The 23,435-nt window shown below is 38.7% G+C and overlaps 1 protein-coding gene across 3 annotated transcripts in view; it reads right to left on the minus strand.

The window, feature by feature from the left end:
- The window catches only part of LOC116941580 (CUB and sushi domain-containing protein 3-like), a 442,102-nt gene that overhangs the window by 60,464 nt on the left and 358,203 nt on the right, over positions 1–23,435 (minus strand). For all 3 annotated transcript variants that reach the window (XM_032952771.2, XM_032952770.2, XM_032952772.2), the window contains 13 exons: positions 23,228–23,323; positions 21,195–21,398; positions 20,298–20,422; positions 18,848–18,944; positions 18,426–18,530; positions 17,567–17,685; positions 16,671–16,740; positions 14,907–15,023; positions 14,117–14,326; positions 10,523–10,711; positions 8,304–8,481; positions 1,084–1,229; positions 443–523 (listed from right to left, as the gene is read on the minus strand). In XM_032952771.2, the coding sequence (XP_032808662.2) occupies positions 443–523; positions 1,084–1,229; positions 8,304–8,481; positions 10,523–10,711; positions 14,117–14,326; positions 14,907–15,023; positions 16,671–16,740; positions 17,567–17,685; positions 18,426–18,530; positions 18,848–18,944; positions 20,298–20,422; positions 21,195–21,398; positions 23,228–23,323 (1,737 nt within the window). The remainder of the gene's footprint in view (positions 1–442; positions 524–1,083; positions 1,230–8,303; positions 8,482–10,522; positions 10,712–14,116; positions 14,327–14,906; positions 15,024–16,670; positions 16,741–17,566; positions 17,686–18,425; positions 18,531–18,847; positions 18,945–20,297; positions 20,423–21,194; positions 21,399–23,227; positions 23,324–23,435) is intronic.

Genomic DNA, 23,435 nt, shown 5'->3' on the forward strand with positions numbered 1-23,435 from the left:
AAAAACCCAATTTCACGTGGTAAATCATTCTACAAAGGTAGTAATGCATTCGCTTGAAAAACACGATACGTTTGAGGACTACCAGTCGTACTGAACAACTTAGCAGTGCACTTACTAGTCCCGCATGGCACATCTACTGATCACACTCATTCTGGTGTCAGTGAAAGATTTACATCTGAATACAATTATGCAATTGCATGGTTAAAAAAAAAGTATAGCATACCACTCCTCAATTCTATACAAATGGCATTCTTCTTTGCATAATTTGTTTACATCATAGTGTGAACGTTTTTACCTGTTTAATGTACGTAAACTATTTACATAAGTAAGTGACATTGATTCCGCAGTTTATATTTAATGTTAGTTTGTGTGTGTGGAATCGGTGTCGAATGCACGATATCGGCATCAGTTGGCAATCGGACTTTGCTGCATGCATCATTACCAATTTCCAGCTCTTTATCCTGCATCAGTGTTTCAGCATGCGGCACAGAAGGTGGTAATTGGCACACGCGCAACTGGTAGGCTGGTTGGGAGAAATACAAAGAGCATTAAACAAAAATAAAATGTTTTAATTTCAACCATCATCAACCTCGTTATCTCACAATATCTTTTCAGGAACACATTAGCAGATGTACAAGACAATCTTGATCCAAAATCACGCAAAATTCCATCGTAATTATATCATATGCAGAAATACATCGTCATGTCTTTGTAACCACAGAGAAACGGAAAGCATTCATGTCAGGCTAAGTAGTCTAAACGTACACAATAACTCATCTACACTTTACTTACAGCTTGATCTGTTCAAACGCATTTAAATGCAACAAACACATTATTTCTTACATTTATACATTTTTCTTACATTTATTAAACCAACAGATTATTTCTTACATTTATAAATTAAATCCAAAATAACACGTAACCAGTAAAATACAAAAAAAACTATCTTAACGGTATTAAAAGACAGACTGTTTTCATTACCATGCTTACAGATAACGCATTATGCATATTTAAAGTCACGAAAAAAAACACAACAGCCTCTCTGGAACGATATAAATGAAAAGCAAGAGAGTAGGACACTACCATAGTAGCTGAGAACAAAGAAGCCCCCAGTGGAAAAGTCGCTGTGAAACTTGAGCAGAATCTGGTTGGAAGTGCTATACACAGACTCCAGGGCAGTGTTGCCACTGAACTGCCCAAGCTGTGGTGCATTCTGTTCAGGTCCATCCCTGCACGCATTCACCGCATGAAGGGTAACCAGTAAATGTGCTGGCTGGACATGAGATACGGAAATGAGTGTCTGATCTTATATTGTTTCACTCATGCTAACAAAAATCAGGAAAATAAATGATCCCTTCAAATTCTCAACATTACCCTTTTTCATATAATTAAAGGTATATTGTTTTATTCACACCCATAACCTTTACAATAAGCTTTTGAAATCATTGGAAACACTTCCTCTCTTGAAATCATGTAAAACAAATTAAATGAGATGGTATTTTGAATGTGTTAAAAGAGCACCTATCATGGTATTGTCAGAGGCCTATGCTATGCAAGTGGATGTTGTGATAGCTTTTGATTAAATAACTACAATGCAGTGCATGCCGCTATAAAACACTATACTTCAACATCTTAGTTTCAACACTCTTTCATTGTGAATAATTATATGAAATGTGATGACTATGCAGCAACCAAACACAGCTTGAAATTTAGCCGGGTTCCTAATTTTCAGTCATGGAGATAGTTTCAGCCCGGTCACCAATGATTGTACAACTAAAACATCACGTAAAATGTGTTTGTTTTACTTAATTTGGCCACATTTTAGCTTTGAGAATTAAAAACATTAGTTTGATAACCATGTGACAAGCATTTTTTTCTGTAGCAGGGTGTGTGGGACAGTCTGCACCTAAACGGTGTGGAAAAATAAGATGGCATGCAATTGAAGGGATCTCAAAATTATTTTTTGTGATATCTCCTTCTGAAAACCACATGGGGGTGATGTCCTACTGTTATGATACCGATTAGGAAAGTTTAAATAAAATGTACGATAAAAAATAACAACGTAATGATGTTGCTATTTACACAACCAAGTGAAAAACGTAATTAACACATGGATAAAAGCATTTCCGCAACACCATAATATGTGGTGTCACATTATTTGCGATAAAATAAATAAAACGTAATTTTCTCATGTTACATATGGTTTTTGGTTAGAGTAGGCATTATAATTAATGTGTTATAATCACGTTACCTTGCCCGTACACCAAACTTTTCACTAGCATACAAAATCGTATTAAGAAAATAACATTCCAATTTAACTTAAACAACAAAGTGTACACCAATTCCGTACCCAAAGTAGAAACACAAGTACAACTGATGCATTATTCCCCTGTGCCAATTTCTGCACCGAGAAATAATATAAAAACAAGGATTGGTTTAATACTTCAATAGATTAAACACTGCGAGTGAGGCTTACACTTTATTTATTAATACCATGCAGGTGCAGCTGATGCATTTTCATTTACAACAAATAGAATATGACGCATAACAAATGCGTGTTAAGTTTGAAACAGTTGCTAATCCTCAATGTCCTATGCAAATAAAATAATTAAATCTAAAGAAATGCGATGCTTGAGTGTCACTAAATGTGGTGTCAAATTGTCAAGTATAATTTCTCATTATTTATTAAATAAAACATTACATTTCTTATATTTTATGGAAGTGTGTAACAAAATCTACCAATTATACTGAACATATGAAAGACATACGAGTGTAATATATAAAAAAGCTGTGTTTCTTTACACCTTATGAATGATTTAATGTCATATTATGCATGCATAGTTATACGATTATAGCAATGAAACATTCCCTCCACACTGCATAATACAGCATGCTCATTATTTTTTTCACATTTCTATAATATTCCATTTGATGATAGTTCAATCACGTAATTATAACACAATCTATATTGGCTATGAATAATTTCAAACAAGACTCCAATTGACATTTCAGAAACTGCACTGCAATGGAAATGTTTTGGGAATCGCTTGAGAAGCTTCCCCTGGATGGTACAGTGAGGGAAAAAAGTATTTGATCCTCTGCTGATTTTGTACGTTTGCCCACTGACAAAGAAATTATCAGTCTATAATTTTAATGGTAGGTTTATTTGAACAGTGAGAGACAGAATAACAACAACAAAATCCAGAAAAACACATGTCAAAAATGTAATAAATTGATTTGCATTTTAATGAGGGAAATAAGAATTTGACCCCTCTGCAAAACATGACTTAGTACTTGATGGCAAAACCCTTTTTGGCAATCACAGAGGTCAGACGTTTCTTGTAGTTGGCCACCAGGTTTGCACACATCTCAGGAGGGATTTTGTCCCACTCCACTTTGCAGATCTTCTCCAAGTCATTAAGGTTTCGAGGCTGACGTTTGGCAACTCGAACCTTCAGCTCCCTCCACAGATTTTCTATGGGATTAAGGTCTGGAGACTGGCTAGGCCACTCCAGGACCTTAATGTGCTTCTTCTTGAGCAACTCCTTTGTTGCCTTGGCCGTGTGTTTTGGGTCATTGTCATGCTGGAATACCCATCCACGACCCATTTTCAATGCCCTGGCTGAGGGAAGGAGGTTCTCACCCAAGATTTGACGGTACATGGCCCCGTCCATCGTCCCTTTGATGCGGTGAAGTTGTCCTGTCCCCTTAGCAGAAAAACACCCCCAAAGCATGTTTCCACCTCCATGTTTGACGGTGGGGATGGTGTTCTTGGGGTCATAGGCAGCATTCCTCCACCTCCTTCAAACACGGCGAGTTGAGTTGATGCCAAAGAGCTCCATTTTGTCCTCATCTGACCACAACACTTTCACCCAGTTGTCCTCTGAATCATTCAGATGCTCATTGGAAAAGTTCAGACGGGCATGTATATGTGCTTTCTTGAGCAGGGGGACCTTGCGGGTGCTGCAGGATTTCAGTCCTTCACGGCGTAGTGTGTTACCATTTGTTTTCTTGGTGACTATGGTCCCAGCTGCCTTGAAATCATTCACAATATCCTCCCGTGTAGTTCTGGGCTGATTCCTCACCGTTCTTATGATCATTGCAACTCCACGAGGTGAGATCTTGCATGGAACCCCTGGCCAAGGGAGATTGACAGTTCTTTTGTGTTTCTTCCATTTGCGAATTATCGCACCAACTGTTGTCACCTTCTCGCCAAGCTGCTTGGCAAATGGTCTTGTAGCCCATTCCAGCCTTGTGTAGGTCTACAATCTTGTCTCTGACATCCTTGGAGAGCTCTTTGGTCTTGGCCATGGTGGAGAGTTTGGAATCTGATTGATTGATTGATTAATTATGTGGACAGGTGTCTTTTATACAGGTAAAAAGCTGAGATTAGGAGCACTCCCTTTAAGAGTGTGCTCCTAATCTCAGCTCGTTACCTGTATAAAAGATACCTGGGAGGCAGAAATCTTTCTGATTGAGAGGGGGTCAAATACTTATTTCCCTCATTAAAATGCAAATCAATTTATAACATTTTTGACATGCGTTTTTCTGGATTTTTTTGTTGTTATTCTGTCTCTCACTGTTCAAATAAACCTACCATTAAAATTATAGACTGATCATTTCTTTATCAGTGGGCAAACGTACAAAATCATCAGGGGATCAAATACTTTTTTCCCTCACTGTATATGTTTCCATATACTCCCAAATGTGTTGCCTGTGAAGAAGACGATGATGAGGATGATGCATATTGGCAAATTAGTGCGTTTATTGGGACGATAGACCCCATTAAACGGATTAAACTTGGTCATTCTCCTATCAGCCATAATCTAGTTAAGGAGCATAAACCATCACGCAAACTCCGGTCAACCTCGCAGCTTTTGACTCACCATCGAACAAAGACGGTCACTACATCGCGCGCTTTCAGATGCGCTTCTGCCGCCGTCTGGAACACTCTTCCTTCCGATATTGGGAAGCCATTGGAGCCTATGCACTTTGAAATAATCTAGGTGGGACACTAATTTCTTTAGAACCGATTTTCGCATTTAGCTTGTTGTCCTTCCCCCACACCTATGATGAGCATGGTTCACTACGTACAGTGCAAAAGAAGTTTAATTTGCACACGTACAATCCACTCCTAGATAAAGGCCTCCCCTAGCTGTTGCCATCCCTCACGATCCTGCGATGATGTAACCATCCACCCAACGCCTGCACAAAAACTGATTTCATCTGCGGAGCGGTTGTCCTCTTGGATACGTTCTCTGCTTTTTCACTAGCCTTGTCAATCATGTCTACGGTTCTCGCAAGTGGAACAGCCTGCCAGTTGATCTGAGGGATTCAGAATCATTAAGCACTTTTAAAATAAGTAAAAAAAAGTTACTTTTTTAAAATTTGTTTTTAATTACGATTTTCTTAATGTCTTATTTTTACGTCTTTGCTAGAAATCTTTTACAACGTGATTTTATGTTGCCTACAATTTCACTTTTATTGTTCATGCCTGTAAAGTACTATTTCATTTTTTTTGCACGAATGGTGCTATAGAAATAAAGTTTTGACTGATTTGATTGATCCCCTTCAGTGATGTCTGCTGACCAATCCCACAGAAATGTCCCTACCAGTTTGAGTCACTGAGTGTATAGAGTGGCGCGGTGATAACACTTGTGCTTTGTAGCAAGAAGCACCTCGGCGTTTATTCCTGAATCGGGAAACATTTTGCATGGAGTTTCTATGTTCTCCCCCAGTTCTGTGTGGGTTGAACTCTGGGTTCTTCAGTTTCCTCTCAGAGCGAAAGTTAATTTAATGTAATTGGTGTTGGCCAAACATTCAAACGCAGGACCATCCTGAAAAGAATAGTCCATTTGGCAGTTAATAAAAAAACTATTTATTAACTGCCAAATGGTCTATATTCATGCAATACAGGCTGGGTTTCCATGGTGATTAGAGCATTCAGCTCAACATCTCAATGTTGTTATTCTTTAAAATAAGTATCTAATTTTGGAAATTTCACGGTGGCTGCCAAATATGTTTAATAACCACTGTCCTCGGAATATGGAGTTTCATTCGCTCAGAGCTATAAACAAGAGATGGCACAATCCCATGTTTATTGTAGCAGAAAATTACTTTCATTTTTTTTAACATTTTTTTTATATTACTAATAATACAAAAACTCCAGATTGATATGCAAATATTGTCTTTTATTGTTGGGGATACAAGTTTATAATCTCATCTTTGGAAACGCTTATCAAAACACCAACACAACTTGAATAAGGTGTATAGTCCACAACCCTTTCCCAGATTCTTGTAGCGCATTTGAAGTCACCAAATGTGTGCGTAATCACCTTATCTTTAGGGTCATGGTTATTGTTGAGGTGAAAGAAGTGGAACATAATATTCAAGATTTGCGCTGGCAGAGAACGGATATTGTACGTTTTTGTATTATTTGGGCAGTGTCTGTTTAAGCGGCAACATATCCAAAGCGGAGTCAGAAAGGAAAACTACCAAATCGCTCAATATTTGTGGTGACAACTCTTCAGCAGAATTGCCAACAGAACATATGTGTGCTTTACACGCTGTCACGATTGAATGTCGCTCGGCTAGTGACTCGCAGCGACGCTGTTAACACACAGCATCCTCCACCCTGTTTCCATCGGTTATGTGCATGTATCATGTTATAAAATATGTGCATATTTTCTTCTTTCGTATTTTTCCCATTTTGCTTTTAAAACATTGCCTCAAATGTATTGTTCAAATTGAAGAGTTGCTCTTTTCAGTAATTTTCAAGGAAACCATTTTACGAATGCGATTTGACTTCCACTTGCAATGTATTACTTCCAGTTTTAGATTAGTGAGTCCAGCATCACAAAACGTTCAGACAACATATTCTGAAATTTGTTAATTCAATTGTGGCCTTGAATTGTGATGATTCATTGAACTATGGATGGGTCACAATTGTATCATTCATATTAAACATATTAAAACATTGTTTACACATTTACTGTGTGAACAGATCTGGAGACACTCAATTATTTGAACAAGTATGCTGTTATATTGATTATAGAAGTAAATGTCTGGAAATGTCACGAAACATTTGACTACATATCATTGGCGATACAGATCAACAACCAACATTATTTCTAATATCTTATATTTATAACGTTTTGTATATACAATTTGAAGCATTCAAATACAATTTCCAATAATGGAAGAGCTAACCTTTTGGACCACACAACAATTGTAAGACAATCTTGAACCGTAGGTGTTACGCATTAGACAGAGTTGAAGGTCAAGCTATAACTCTATGCAGTAATAAACACCAATATGGCACGGCTAACTAGTGGCATTAGAAGAAAAATACCACTGAAAATAATTAATGCAAGACGCATAATTAAAAGAGCCCTAATTATGGGGGAAAGGTCATCCCGGACTACAATATAACGAAACACAAAAAAACTTTATCGTCCATAATTATGTTATTAATGACTTTTCAAGGGAAAATACATGTTAAGAGGCTTTGCAAAAAATATATTGTTAATCTGGCAGCTTTGCTACTAATTTGTATTATTATAATTTTTGGGTTTTATTAATGATTATCTTTCAAGACATCTGGTCAGTATGGAAAATGAGGCGAGAAATACCCTAAGAGTGGAGGCCCATCCACCAGCAGTGCCGTGCACAAGCCATTAGCAGTGCTGCACCTTGACCTTTTACTGTCAACTATTATTTATATTGTGTTTTCTTACGGTGTAAAAAAAAATGGCACAGACATTTAATGCATTCTGAAGAAAATTCAGTTATGCGCTCTGTCATCAACCATCTTCTACTATACAATAATATTATGCGGACATACTTTTAATAACACTGTGTGTTTGGGATAGACCTGTCAAGTGATTACATAGCGCCCATCGTGATACGTATCGTCATACACAAAGACAAAGATCTCCTGTATAGCCTTAACATGCTGTTTGGGAAAGTGCTGTTAGCGAGCACCTGTATAGGCCAGCACGGTACACGAGGGGGATGGGTGGCCGGCACCACGCCCGTTGTACACAAAGACAAAGCTCACCGATATAGCCTTCACAGACTGTTGGGGGCAAGTGCTGTTAGAGATGTTTACACACCACACACTACACCGTGCCAGGTACCCATTTGAGGCTGAGTCGACCTAGGGGATGGCCATGACCGGTTCAAATAACTGTCACCGGTGTTGGCCGTGAGCGGGACTCAAAACACGGGTCGCCCAATTCGTAGCGCGGTGCGCGAGCCGCTACACTTCCATTGTAGGCGTGCACACATGCGGGTATAGTTACCAGATGGTGATGAAGTCGTAGACTGGCTCGGTGCGAAGGAGCGTGAAGTTGATGTAGACTCCGTGTCCATACGCAACTTTCACCATCCACACACAGTCCTGGAAGTTGGGGTACTCATCGGGAAATCCCGGAGAGTATACTGTGCCGCTCATGCCCGTCACATTGCCGCCACACGGAGCTGTGAAGATGGGGGCACACGATCTCCACCTCTTGCTTAAGACTTCTGGGGCCCTGTAACAATTTTCTTTCCCTACGCCTTCTTGTCCGAGCTTACTAACAGCGTTCCCCACGGGTGATTAATATTTAATGTAGAAGTGTATTTGCATTCATGTGTATATAGCATTGTATTTTTCATATTCATAGAATGTGTGTTTAAAAACATAAAATAAACACGCATATGTGTCTATGCGCATATCCACTTTTATGTTCTCAAAACAGTCATAGTCATGTCATAATTGCTTTATCGCTATTGACACAGACATTTAAAATTTGCCATACTCATATTTTTACGTGTTAATTGTACACATATACTAATATATTTTTACGTGTTAATTCTACATATATACTAATATATATTTTTATGTGTTAATTGTACATATATACTAATATACATAACACCGACTTAAACATTAAATGTTGAAAAATATCTACAACATATGTTAACTATAACCAAAACATTTCCAATATAATAATTTCCAGGTGCCCTATTATTATTATGTACATATGTTTTGTTTCATTTCATTTGCAATATTCTTTGGGTCTTTCGGTAAAGCCATGTAGATAGAAAAATAATAATACAAATATCACGACGTTTTGATCGCAACACAAGCAATAGTCATCAGGTGAAAAAATATACAGCGGGAGAGCTGTTGAGGCAGGATGTTATATAGGTTTGAGATGGGTGTAGCCCAAGGGTAAGTGGGCGGGGCTAGAGAGGGAATTTGCATGTCAATGTAAGATCGGAGAGCTGCTGAAGCAGGATGTTATATAGGTTTGAGATGGGTGTAGCCCAAGGGTAACTGGGCGGAGCTAGAGATTGAATTTGCATGTAAATGTAAGATCGGAGAGCTGATATATACCTCCACGACGAAGCAGCTGTGGAGGTGGCCATTGTATTGTGAGAGATTAGCATGTCAATGTAATTGAACCACCGTGCTAGTGAGACATCCAGCTCGTTAAAAAACGAGGGACACCGCCAACTCGAGGACAAGGAGCAACAGTTGCTGTGTTAGTGAGACGTTTAGCGTGTATGTAACTCAGAGAGTCGGAAATAACTGCTAACATCGGCAGGTAGGATCGAAACATCACAGCCATTTATGACTTACACTGGTTAATAACGGCCTTCCAATGATTGCTCAGTTTGTACCCATCTTCTCGGTTGAAATTGTGTCTGTGTTTATATATCTGTATGGCTTCATGAACGAATCTTTGTTGATAGGCAGTGGGTTTGCAGAGTACCTTCGTCTTGGAAAAATAAATTTCGTGTGTGGCCACAGCGTTGAAACAATGATCAGCCACGGCTGAGGTATTGGTCCTACCGTGTTTCAGATCTGCCTTATGTTCATGAACACGGTCCGAGACATGTCGCTTAGTTTCCCCAATGTAACTACTGCCGCAGACACAGCTTAGTTTGTAGATACCGGGGTATTGCATGTCAGGGATCACATCCTTCACAGATGGGATCAGATCACGAATTTTATGTACTGTGTTGAATCGAACCTGGATCTTGTGTTTGCTCATGATTTTGGAAATCTTTTTGGTAACCCCTGCTATGTATGACAGGGTGATGGTTTTGATTGGGTCCTCAGATGGCTCTTTCCCAACGGTTGGGGTGATAGCTTTACATATTGTGTAGTCCGAATATCCATTGATCTTGAGGGCTTGGTGTACGTGCTCCAGTTCACTGGATAGGTGGTGATGGCCGAAAATGCAATGAGCTCTATGGTGGAGAGTTTTGATGAGGAAATTCTTCTGGGATGGATGGTGGTGGGAGTCAGGTTTTAGGTAGGCATCTGTAGACAGTGTCCCATTGAGCCATCTGGTCTCTTTTTGATTAACACATCCAAGAATGGTAACTTGCCATCCTTTTCCACCTCCATGGTGATTTTAATGGCTGGGTGTATTGAATTGATGTCGTTGAAGAAAAGGCCCAGTGCTGGTAATGCCATGTGGCCATTTGCAATGTTTGTAGCATTTATTTTGATTTGCAGTGGACTTACCAATGCAGCTGGGGAAGGGATGGTCCCAGTTCCGATTGACACCATGTTGACAGGTTAGAATAGATTGACCAATCAGTACGTAGCCTGAAAAGCATTCAAAGGAGATGGAATGGCCAACACCAAAGTTGGAACCCACGACAAAGCCATTTCGGAATGGCTTTGGGTCCGGGCAGTTCTGCAACTCATACGCTTGACACACAGAGATATACACGGACACAGATACACACACACACACTAGTGAGTTCAACATTCATTTGCAGTACACTTAATATTACGTTTGAAGGTTCATTGGGTGGACATCATTATGGTCATGATCATTATCATCATCAGACATTATCTATGCACTGTGAGATGTAGGCCTCCCGGTGCCAACACCCCACAATCTATCTCACTCCTGCACCTGAACTGATCTCAGTGTGGACATAAACATGAACTGTGCATCTCCATCGTGGCCATCCTCTTGGGCACATTCAGTCCTTTTACTGCAATTCAATCACCAATCTCATCCATTGGTAATCGTCCATTCTAGGGATGAGTCCTGCCCAAGCCCACTTACTTCGCTGAGCAGTCAATTTTACATCTCTGAAAAGTTTTTGTTCCTTGGCTAATGTGTTCCTCTTTCTGGTCTATAAGCATCTTTAAAAGCATGCACTTCTCCATGTGTCTTATGCACTTTTCAACTTTTGCAGAAATATTTCACATACCGCACGTGTCATTTACCGCACGTGTCATTTTCAATATGATATAACTTCTGCGAGATTTGTGCAGTGAAGGGGTTGGAATTTTATTTGTCAATGTCTGTATTTTCTTGTATAACAACGATGATTTATAAGGGATTAAACACTATTGTGTAATTTATAAAGTCGAATTTTTTACGTAAAATAAATGTGGGGTCCTATTGAAACTGGGGAGAGTTAGATAAGTGCTGCATGTGTATGTGCACAGGGGGTTAACACGAGGCTTTGGGTTCGGCTTATCTGGTGCGTTCGCAAAAATCTGTTGTCAGTTGATTTTAATAATTTTAAACCGTTCACAAAAAAACAGTAATAGTTAAAAGAACAGTCACTACAATTGAGTGCAAGAGTCAGGACATACTGTCATACACCCTAAACTAAAATATCGCAATAACATCAAACGTAAAACTAAATTTACTTGTCTCTCTCTCTCCTGTCTCAGTGTGGTCTGCTAAAAATGTATTACAGCTCTCACAACCATAACAACCATGTTTAACAGGTGTTATAGGCTGCTGAGGGGCTGGCATGGTGAAGTATGGCCAAATAAGCCACAGGACCCAAAATTATATGTGTGCGGAGGCTTTGACAAAAGGTTGTAGATGCACGTATTTTAATGATTTTTTTCTAAGGAGTAATGAATTTCATAAAAGGAGTCACTGTAACATGTTACTAATATTAGATTATAATTTCACAAGGACATAGGATAGCATTTAAAAAAAAACAATCTCAAAGCAAGGTTTTGGTAAAACTTTAAGGTATTAAATTACTTTAGCTTCATGGAAAAACTGTGACAAATGTATGCATAGGCAAGCACGTAACATTTCCTTCTGGCTACAGACGCTCACAAAAAATGAAAGCAACTATTAAAATGAAATCAATAGTTCAGTGGTCAGAACTGAACCACAGAAGAAGCGCTTGAGGTGGATAATTATATCTGCTGATTTCAAACAAATCTGTTCTCAGGTTATAATGACTTCAGGCAAAATTCTGAACTCTTTAAAATGCCGATTCCTATTTGGATAATTTAGTTTGGTTTGGAAATTGTGTAATTTTCACATGGAGCAATAAATTAAATTCACGGTAGCACTTTTTGTTGTTTAGAAATTTAATGAGCTAAAACATCGAAGCTAATGTCAATACAGTTTAAAATGAAGTGGTACAAAAACAATGTAATTCCTCATTACCACGGATAAACAGTAGTAAAACAAAACATCCAAAATCGGAAATTATCAAACAGATTCCATGGAGATCCATTTAAAAAATATACATTTATAGCAATCCACTTGCATCCTATACCAATTAAAATGACATTATGGAAAATAGATCATATAAATTATAGTATTTAATTTTCAGATCATGCGATGTTGATTGACATTTCGAGTAACCATACAAAGTTATCACATTCATCTTGTGAAATTATTACACAAATGTATCTAAGATCTTAACAGTAAAATAAAATTGGACCACAATATCATGTCAATCTTTATATTCGTATATATAAAAGAACCAAATATTTGCTACATTTATGATAACATAATCAGTCATTTAAGCTATTTTTGCATCCAAACTTCTTTATTGGTTATGTATTTATAGCTACAATGCAAGGTCATAACGGAAGCTCCTATAAGGTAGGATAAGACAATAACTGTCTACTGACATCGCTGACAGGTCCCATGTCTTAAAGAGAGCATTAATTAAGTACCGACTGACATTAGGATATGACGAGATACCATTTATTTACATCAACGAGGCTAAAATAAGCCCCGTGAGTGCCTTGCATCTGAGCGCGTGCTTGCATGCAACATTTTATATATATATATGTCTTACATGTATTCATCCTCCCTGGTGGGAAATGGGGTCGAGGCTGGACAGGGGAGTAAATGGCAATAATTGAACTGCCCATATAACAAATTACATATTCCGTAATTAATGCCCCACACCTACACCTCCCCACAGGTGCACAGACATTAATTGTGACACATATCATTTGTTACAGCAATGTTACCCACCAGATGAATATTGCACAGTGGTTTAGTTCATGCCAGTGCATTGACAGAAAGGAAATTTTAAAAAAAGCTCAGTGCATTCCAGTACACCACTTGGTAGAGAAATCATGCACCAGAGGAAAGCTGTGGTAGCTAACATTCTAAAACCATGTAATGCCCTTGTTTCTGTAAAGAGCGAGACAATTTAAGTCAACCTACACACTGAAATTGCTGCACTGATTCAAAAAGTTAAATGTGCAGCCCTGAAATTACTTCCCCATGCCACTGCTAGTGGAAGAGGCCCCATTAGTGTGAGTTATAGAAAGCCTTCTCGAGTGCATTTGGCCTATTCCTCCATGCTGACCAGCCTAAAAGCAGTGGGAATACCCACACTTCACCCAACCACACTCGACCTACCAATTGACGAACTGTGATGTACCCTTTCATACTACCAGGTGGACAAAGGAGGCGGATTTATAAAGTTGCCAATTGTTTTAACTGCCAAACTGGGAGATAGAATCATTGACCTCTAGATTGCAAATCCGGTGTGATAACCATGACACCAGCAGTGATTTGTCCGTGCCAAATGCAGCAAATCTGTTATCCAGATGCTCATTTCACTTTTCAAATATGTAATTAGTTAAGTTAGAGATGTATCAATGATAAATCGAAAAAAACATGTTTCTTTGGCTGATTAAGTATAACAACACAAGTCTTCATGAAAACAGTTACTTTGCTCAGGTTTTTTTGTTATTACTCTGCAGTCTGATTGATTGTAGTGAGCCTTCATTATCATCACGATCCATGGGCAGATAGCCCGTAGGCGTCGACCACACATTTCGTCATTTTTTTGTTTCTAAGCGAGCGAGCCTTACCTTCGTAAAAGATCTTGAAGCCCGGCTTGCTTTGAGAATAATCACTGTGGAAGTGCATTGTGGTCCGGTGAGTCGTGCTGAGGAGTGCGGCGGGCACAGTGGGCCCGCTGAATCGGCCAATCGTGCTGCTCACTTGCGCTATTTCGGTACGGATCTCGAGGTAGTCGTGATCAAGCTCCGTAGTAAAGTTTTCAAATTGAAGATACACACCTGAAACAAAATGCGAGCCAAAATCAATGGATTCAACGGTTTTTTTTACGCATTTATTTTGCAACTATTCTAAAATTTTACCACGCAAAGCAGGACCATATGCTGTGTGTGACTTACACTGCGATTTAACTTTTGTCGCGAGAAGCAACCAACAGCGCTGCTGTGAAATAAGCGTGGATGTAGAGATATGGAACGACATTAACCTACCCCTACAAAATAAATGGAAGACTCCTCGTGATATTGCTGAGGACTGCATGCGCGTACTAGTGGAAGCAATAACTAAGGAACAATCCATTTTTATAGAGATTATTTAGCAGTGTCCACCCTCTATTATTTGTTTTAAGAGGAAAAAAAAGAGATTGGTTGCTACAAATTAATGAACCATCACCAGTTAAGATAAATAACAAAAAGCTACACTACTGCCTTGAATTAATATCTTGAGCACGAGTCTATCAGTTACATTTTTAACGTCACAATTGTTCAGTTCTTGTCGATATTTTTACATTCGAGAATCGTTATTTTATAATGAAAACAAAACCAACGATAATCCACGGAGTTTCATAAATTGTCTTCAGCTCACCATAACCGATAGGCAATTCAATTTTCCAATGGCACTCTACGTTGCTTGGGTAATTTCCAGGAAAATCAGGGCTGAGAATAATGCCATTGAATTCCGTCATAGTTCCACCACAGACCGCTACAAGGCAAGGACACAGAGAAAAATATCATGTTAGAGGTCGTCATGATTTAAATCTGCATTCAATACACAGTCAAGTGATTATGACAGTCGTGTAACATTGGTGCATATGCACTAATCATGGATATGTCACATACAGTAGTATGTTATAATGAACAATAATTTTTACCAAAAATATGAACAGAAATATATTTGTAAGGACCTCATTTTGTTAAAACAAAGCTTAAGAAGTTAGCTATAAGAGAGAACTGCATTGCATTGGGGGTTCTGTTGGAGTGTGTTCAATCTTTATCAACATTACATGTTGTCAACTTAGACACGGCTTTCGGTAAAGTCACGTAGAAATAAAAAAATAATCAATTAATGAAATAAATTTTTTTATTTTATCTTTCTACATGACTTTACCGAAAGGACCAAAGAGTAACTCCTGCAGTCACGAAAGCTTCAAATCAAGATTAGACACGCATGCTTAGAGACATGGTGCTTCTGTAAGGTATTTTTCATTTAGCAGTGCACTGAGAATAGTTGTTGGTAACCGATGTGAAACAAGGGATTGATGCTGGACAATGAGTGCATTAATACCCCGGTTTACGTGTGGCATGCATTGATTAAATGTGCAACGAATATCGGAACAATGTAAATCAGAGCGAATGTTTTCGATACCACCAAAATACTGCATGTAGATAATATATTGTATTCTCAAGAACAATGTTTTTATTTACGTGTGACGCAAAGTAGTTTGTGTATATGGTCGTTGGAGGTGAAGGCTGAGGTCGATGGATACGAGACAGGATGGATGATGCTGTCAGCGACGTAAGTGTGGGATGAGGTGACGCAAATCAGCTAGTGGTATTAATTATAAAATGACGACATATTTGCTAAACAAAGTAAAAGGGGGAGAAGTATATCGGGGTATTCCTATATATACAATATATGTTTAGGGTGTACAAGAAATCCAGTCACTGTTTAAAAAAATGTTCATCGTAAACTCGGTTTCCAAAATAATCCATGCACAGTTGTGACATGATCATATCCTGTCCTATTTATCATTAGAGAAAAATGTGAAAAAGGGGTATTTTTTTGGAAATATGGGGTCCTCACCAATATATTTTTCACTGGTGCATTGGTGTTGATGGTCACCCGATTCAAATAAGATCTTGTCATGCACATTTTGATAAATAATGTGTTGTAATTATTAATGCAACAAAAAAACTATTACAAAAATATTTTGAAATAAATATTTTAAGTCACAGGATATTTTGGGCCATCCAGTAGTCCAAATCCATTATAACACATGTGTACATGCTCATGGTTTGTCGGTGGATATATTTAATAATTCGTGATACAAGTAATTGGGGTTTGGTAGGACACATTTCTAGAACGAATGATGGCAGATGGTCAAAAATAATTACGAACTGCCAGGTAAGAAACGGAACGTGTCTGAGAGGACATGTGCTGAGGAGATCAAGTGATGGAGATGGATTGTTGCATTGTGGAATTTGGAGAGATGGTGGCAGGTTGGAGAGGCTTTCATCTATAAGCCTATTGACCATGGCCTTTGATGATAATGAGGAGTATATACTATGTTAGAAAAATGCTTATCATGTGGTGAAAGAATGCTGATGCTAAACAGTCTACAGCACTTACCTGTACAGATAGGGGGAGGAAAATTCCAGCGTCGCACTGGACCAGGCATGCACATGATATGCTTATGACCCTGTGTATGAAAAAATACGGTGGAATTAATCAATATTATAATCATATGTACATATATATTTTTACATAACATATTTAGCTGGTTGAATTGCCCATTTTCCAAAACATATTACGTATTCTTCTTTTAAATTTAATCAACAAAATAAGAGTCATCCATAGCTAACCAAACTGCCATGTATTAATAAATGACTACAAGCTATTTTTAAGTTACAGGTGGCTAATTATGTGGAAAATGTGGAGATTGTGTCGACAGTTTGTGGTACATATTTCAGTAGCTCCTTGTCAATGTCTGCATACATTCTACAAACTATCCCAACATGCTAATTGCTTATGCATTAGCTAAATACACTTTCCTGTCATATGCTGTATTGCTACTCATTAAACATGAAGCATGTCTACTACCTCAGAAACAAGACTTTCTCTAGCAAACATTCCTTTGAATTAAATAAAAGCATTTAATTAAAAAATATTACATAGTCTTTGATTTATCATGTGTGTGCACAACCAAAACTCATGCATAACGTATAAATACGCTGTATATATATAAAATAATAATATATAGTGCAAATAATATATTTTTTGAAGTCAAAGCGATTTTATTGGTCAAATGAGCACTGAGATGGTGAACATCTTATATTTACAGCCCTGGAGCCAGTGGTTGGATTTCCACATTACAATTTAAGGATTTTTTCCCCTCGCCCCCCTCTACAGGATTGGAACTCTGCGACTTTCCAATTGCAAGCCGCTCACTCTGCAGCTCAGCCACCTGGCAGAACCTATACCAGAGTGTTACGTAAGGGATGCACTGTTACAGATGATTGGCTTACCTGAAGTTTAAATCCAGGTTCACATTCGAACGACATAATGTCATTGACAAGGAAACTGTTCCCCATTTTTATACCGTTACTTGGAGTGTTGGGCTCTGAGCATGAGGAAAGACCTATGGCTATTGGGGAGATCAGAATAAACGGCATGAGTACGAATATCACATGTTTATGAATAGCATCAACATTAACAGTATGACGGCAATGCACCATTATTTTTCCTTGCCACAGAGTACATTCAGTTATATTTAAATATTAACGCAACATAGGATCGTCGGTCATCACGCCTTCGAAGCAGAAAAATAGTACAGTACATTGAGATTAAAGTAGTTGGTGTGGGATTGGCTTTTTAAAAAAATGCTTGGATTAAAATGTTATTGCCTTCCATTGGGTATAATTTATAATGATGAGATAATTATCTAAGTTTATGGTGTCGGTTCACTTAATCACCATGCTGGCTCGCAATTGTATATATGTTACTCACGTGTACACTATACATCAATAGTACCATGGAGCAACCGTGAAAGCCACGGTAAATATCTACTGGGATAGTGATGGTTCAAAAAAAGTATTCTTGTGAGATAAAAAGGTACTCCCGTTTGTACCGTTAGTCCTTTAAAATGGTTCTATCTTGACGCGTTTGGTAAACATTGCATTAGGAGTACTGAAGAAAGTGTTCACGACACGTAACAACACAGTCCTCCATTACTTAGTTATTTATGTACGGCCCAGCGTTGCATTCTTAAAAAACATGTCAGAAAACAATTATATTTTGTGCTTACAGTCCTCTTCATTTACATATAACAGACTATTACACCGCGTTCATGTTGCGATAGACAAAGTGAAGGTTACACCTTCTTACCTGAGTATTTTACGTGGAAGCCTACAATACCCAAACTAAGGTCTGTTTGGAAATGCAGGTAGAGTTGGTTGGAGCTGCTGTTAATGAAAGTTGGAACTGTTGTCCCTGTAAAACACAACAAAGGAAAATGTTAAACGACAATGAGTATATTGTTCATGAAAGCGTGATATATTTTACATCACTATTAAAGTATATAAATGAAAATAATTATCCATTATTGTCTATGTATAGATAAACTTAAACAATACGATGCCATGTGCATGTTATGCATCTCCAATTAGCATGGTTGGCTGCGTATGGTGCAACAGAAGCTCAACATACATGCATGCATACATTGCTAGTTGATACAAGATGCAGATATTGAAGCAATTTGTACGTAACATAACATTCAACATGTGTCTTGATAGCGAATGATTACTTACCAGAGAAGCTTCCAAGCTTGGGTGAATTCACATCAGGTCCATCGTAAATATCCAATGTGTCCCAATTATGTTCCGTTGCAAAGTTAACAAATTGAACCTGTGAAAAAGGTTAATTGTTACATGCACGTGAAGTGAGTGGACACAATATGTGAATGCAGCTAAACTATATTTACGTACAAATAGAAGCTATTAAGGATGTCCCCAGTATTGAATAACCATACAATTATTGATTACATCCTATTTTAAACTGGCTAGCAAGACAAACTCAATTGATCACCAGTCACCTTAATTTATACCTCTGATATATTTGTTTAAAACTGAGACACAGTTACTCCCTCACATGAAACACTCGGCCTTGACGTTTGTTTTGTTAGGGGGGGGGGGGGGGTTGTGGGTGAGAAATGACTGATTGATGTAGAGTTTGTGTCCACAATAATGATTAGTATGAGTGCTATGCAGAAATTCAGTAAAAGTGACCTGCCGAATTAGGTTGGGTCATGACATTGCTTTTTCCCCACAGCCAATCAGTAGCCGGGGAAGTACCAAAAGAAATGTGAGCCATGTGCACTGATTGTGCTGAGCAATTGTCCAGAACGAGCCGACTGTGCTCTATCTGGCTCCCATACGAACACGCACGCGAGCATAACAGATCGACAGAACACTAGCGTGTGTGTTTGTATGGGAGACAGGGCACGAGCGTAACAGATAAACAGAACACAAGCGCGTGTATTCGTATGGCAGACAGAGCACTCGTGTAATGGACAGACATATCACAAGTGTGTGTGTTCGTACGGTAGCCAGATCACTAGTGTAACAAATACACAGAACACTAGCCTGTGTGTTAGTACGGTAGCCAGATCACTAGTGTAACAGATACACAGTGTGTGTTTGTATGGAAAAGAGAGCCTCTGCCATCCACCAACGTGCAGAATGCAGACAGATTGTATTATCAGTTAGTATAAACAATGACGATCAAGACGATGCTGAACACAATAAATAAATTGTGATAGTGATGATTATTATGATAAATTATGATGATCAATCAAGATGATGCAGAGCTGAATATGATAAAGATTATGATGGTAAATGATGATGAGAAAGATGCTGCTGCTACTGCTAATGAACCAAGGGAACCCCCATTCAACCAAACCTCTATCCCGCGGTGATCCACGTCTCCTTTCTTTTACAGTATTGATTTTAATTTTAAATTGTAGTAAAATGGTGGTCTACTCAAAAGAGAATAGTAACTAAGCACAAAAAATAGAAAAACGATATACTTGTATCACCTGTATATATAAACATAGCACACAAATTACAAAGTGTATAGGGGCTTGTAGGAAACGCTAGCCGTTAAAATAATAAAGGTAATTGCCTGTGTAAGTGTGTACATGCGGCATTTTGTGTAATATGTTCATGCTGATATATATATAATTAAAAGCGTGTTTAGCACCTGAATTCCATCTCCTTCTGGTACAATAATCCTCCAAACACAGTCCAAGTTGTTATCATACATCTCTGGATAGCCAGGGGATAGGATAGTCCCCGTGTAAATCGTCAGATTGCCTCCACAGGGAGCTGAAAACAAAAAAAAGCAAAAAAAAAGATAATCAATTTGAATAGGTAAAAAAAAGTGGATAGGACACAAATCTGAACATGCCTAGGGGCATTAAGTGCGACTTTAAACTAATGATGCCAAACTAACGCGCCACCAAAAGTAGAGAGAAGGTATTAATACTCATTGCATCATTTGCATATTTAAACTCTTCCAGTAAAAGGCCATCAGCCATAGCCTAGCAAACGTGCCCATGTAGTTCACGGAAGCATTGGCACATTAACCAAAGTTCACCTACATTCGTTATACAATGCAGATATATTAAAGTATTATTGGTTTATACACACTTCGTAAAAAAATATGTACCTTTGTTTAAACATTCATGCAAACTTTTCAGCAAAAAAACGTAAATACATTTTCACAAAATATATTGTTGTAAGTTACTTCTATGTGCCCACATCATTGGTTGCCCATCTTCATCAGCCACCCACACTGACCAGTGATGGAGAAGTTTATGCCCAAATAACTCCCACAACCCACGTGGCGAAGGGATGCCCTCATCCAGCAATAGATTGTTTAAAGCACTGCGTGTGTACGCAAGTAAAACATTACACGTATACATATTATGTTGGTTTGAGGCAATCTGAATTTCAAATATCTGAAAAAATAATAATTACAAGAAATAAAAAAAAACACTGAAACGTCTGTGCTCTTGCTTGTAAACAGCTGGGCCATCCAAATGTTTATGATGATCGCGTCTGCCAGGTTTTACTTGGAAACACTTATTACACTCACCGTAGCAAGTCGGCAGAGAGTCATTCCACTGAGCCAATGCATTGGCTACTGTTGTGCACTGAATAGCCTGGGCTCCCTTAAGGGTATAACCTGGATTACATTCAAACCTCACAATGGAATTCGCGGAAAAATCCAAACCTATCCTGCGGCCATGTAGGGGTTCTGATATTGAAGTGCAATGGGTTGCACTGGTCCTTGGAACGGCTTAAAAACACAAAAGCAAGAAGGGACAAAGTCAGACACGCCATGGGTTGAATCATTCAGGCGTACACACGTATAAAGGGACAGGGAAAATATTTTAAGAATGGGATATTAAATGCGTAGAGCGGTGGCATAGTTGTGAGCACAGTGCACAATGCACCCAGCAACCTAAGTTTAACTCTTGGTCACGACTAACAACAGTAGCATACTCTTAGATTAACATAATCTACATACATAATGTGTATACAAAATGTGCATACATCATGTATTTTGATTAACTGTGAATAACCCAACGATTATACATACATTGCAATGTATATAACGACATTAACCTCCTGCTGGTCTTCGCACTGGATTGGCTCACGGTGACAACATCACACTTACAAATCTATTTAAGACCGAAACAGAATAATTCCTCCACAATTTTGGCAGTCGCCTGATGAGGCTGGTTGTTACCGGCAAAACGTCGTACTTGTTTACTCTCTAACACACCGGGGTGCTGAACTAGTAAGTGATTAGCATGTTTTGTTTACGTCACAAGCCTTACTAATTGGCTGTGTCGGATGGTGGCGGGTTTATCAACACATTTTATATTCAGGCGATATAACCACAAAAAAAAACTCCGATATTACGAGCAAGAGATGTCTCAAGTAGTCCTGCCCCCCCCCCCGCCCCACCCCCTTCCAACCACTATTGACCAATGTGGGTTAAGTATGGTCAAACAACCCCCCAATGGCCAATACTGTGGGAAGGCTTACATTCAGTTGTAGCTTGACAAAGTGGTGTACTTAATAATTTGTATTATCTAAATGTGTTATTATAGTATGCATACCACGTAGGCTTTCGCGACCAATATCATCCATAATGGAGGTTTTTGGGTTAGATCGCGTAAAGGGCTCGCATAATGCACATGCATAATGCACGTTGCCTCAGTCACCCCCCCCCCGCCCCCCCCCCCACAGTGTGCAAGAGCACAGAAGGGTGGTCACCACATCTATGCCTCTATATAAGGAACGAAACAGGAAGACTTCTCCACAAATCTGGCTGTCACCTGATGAAGCTAGTTGTAATTACTGGCGAAACGTCGTACTCAGTTTGTAAATGTTGTGGCTCGGCTCTCGAACACACCGGTGTGCTGAACTAGTGACGAATTGGCCACGTTCTGTTTACGTGATAACCCTTACCAGTTGGCTGTGTCGGGTGGTGGCGGGTTTTAACGACACATTTTATATATTTACGCGATCTAACACAAAAACTTATATTATGGATAGTATGCATAGTCTGACATTCAGTGCATACTTTTCGATACATGCAACCTCCATGTAATTTCACCCATATATTATTAGCATTGGTTTAACGTTATCCTAAAAGAGATTAGGTATGAACTCGTTATTCCTCAAAATAGTTTTACCCACTAATCTATGTAAATAACAGTTCAGGATTCATGTGCATTGTACAACAGACTCAAGAAACACTTATTAGATTCCTTTTGGGAAGCCATAATTTATGCTATATGCAGAAAAAAAAATATATAAGACCATGTAAGATGCAAAATGCAAATGAGACTCGTCGTATTGACTGCAAAGCAAAGCCAGAGGGCCTTGGGCAGGACAAAATTCATGAAGGGCCAACGACAATGGACAGCACTCGTCAAGGGAATGGCATCAAGCGTAAAGCTCGTACCCACCAAGAGAATGAGTGCAGCTCATGCGGAATGAGTTGGATTGTGGCACGACCCTGCGGGGATGACAATGGAGTGGACAGGCCTTCATCCAGCAGTGGGTAGACCATGGTGGATGATGATGAATACAAAATATGAAAACATTATTTACCTCTGTATACAAAGTGATATCCCCTGGCACTAGATCCTTTGCTTGGTGAAAACACAATTGTAATTTGATGTGACGAACTTAACGGTATAACTTTTCCTGGATAAAAAGGGGAGACACACGGCAATACAAATACAATCACCGACACAACATCGCATTCAACCACATATGGAAGTGCAGTAATTTATTTCACCTATACAGCACTAATATA

This window comes from Petromyzon marinus, chromosome 12, assembly GCF_048934315.1.
Source record: "Petromyzon marinus isolate PM22_M1 ecotype Great Lakes invasive population chromosome 12, UKy_Petmar_22M1.pri1.0, whole genome shotgun sequence".
In the NCBI taxonomy this organism is placed as follows: Eukaryota; Metazoa; Chordata; class Hyperoartia; order Petromyzontiformes; family Petromyzontidae; genus Petromyzon; species Petromyzon marinus.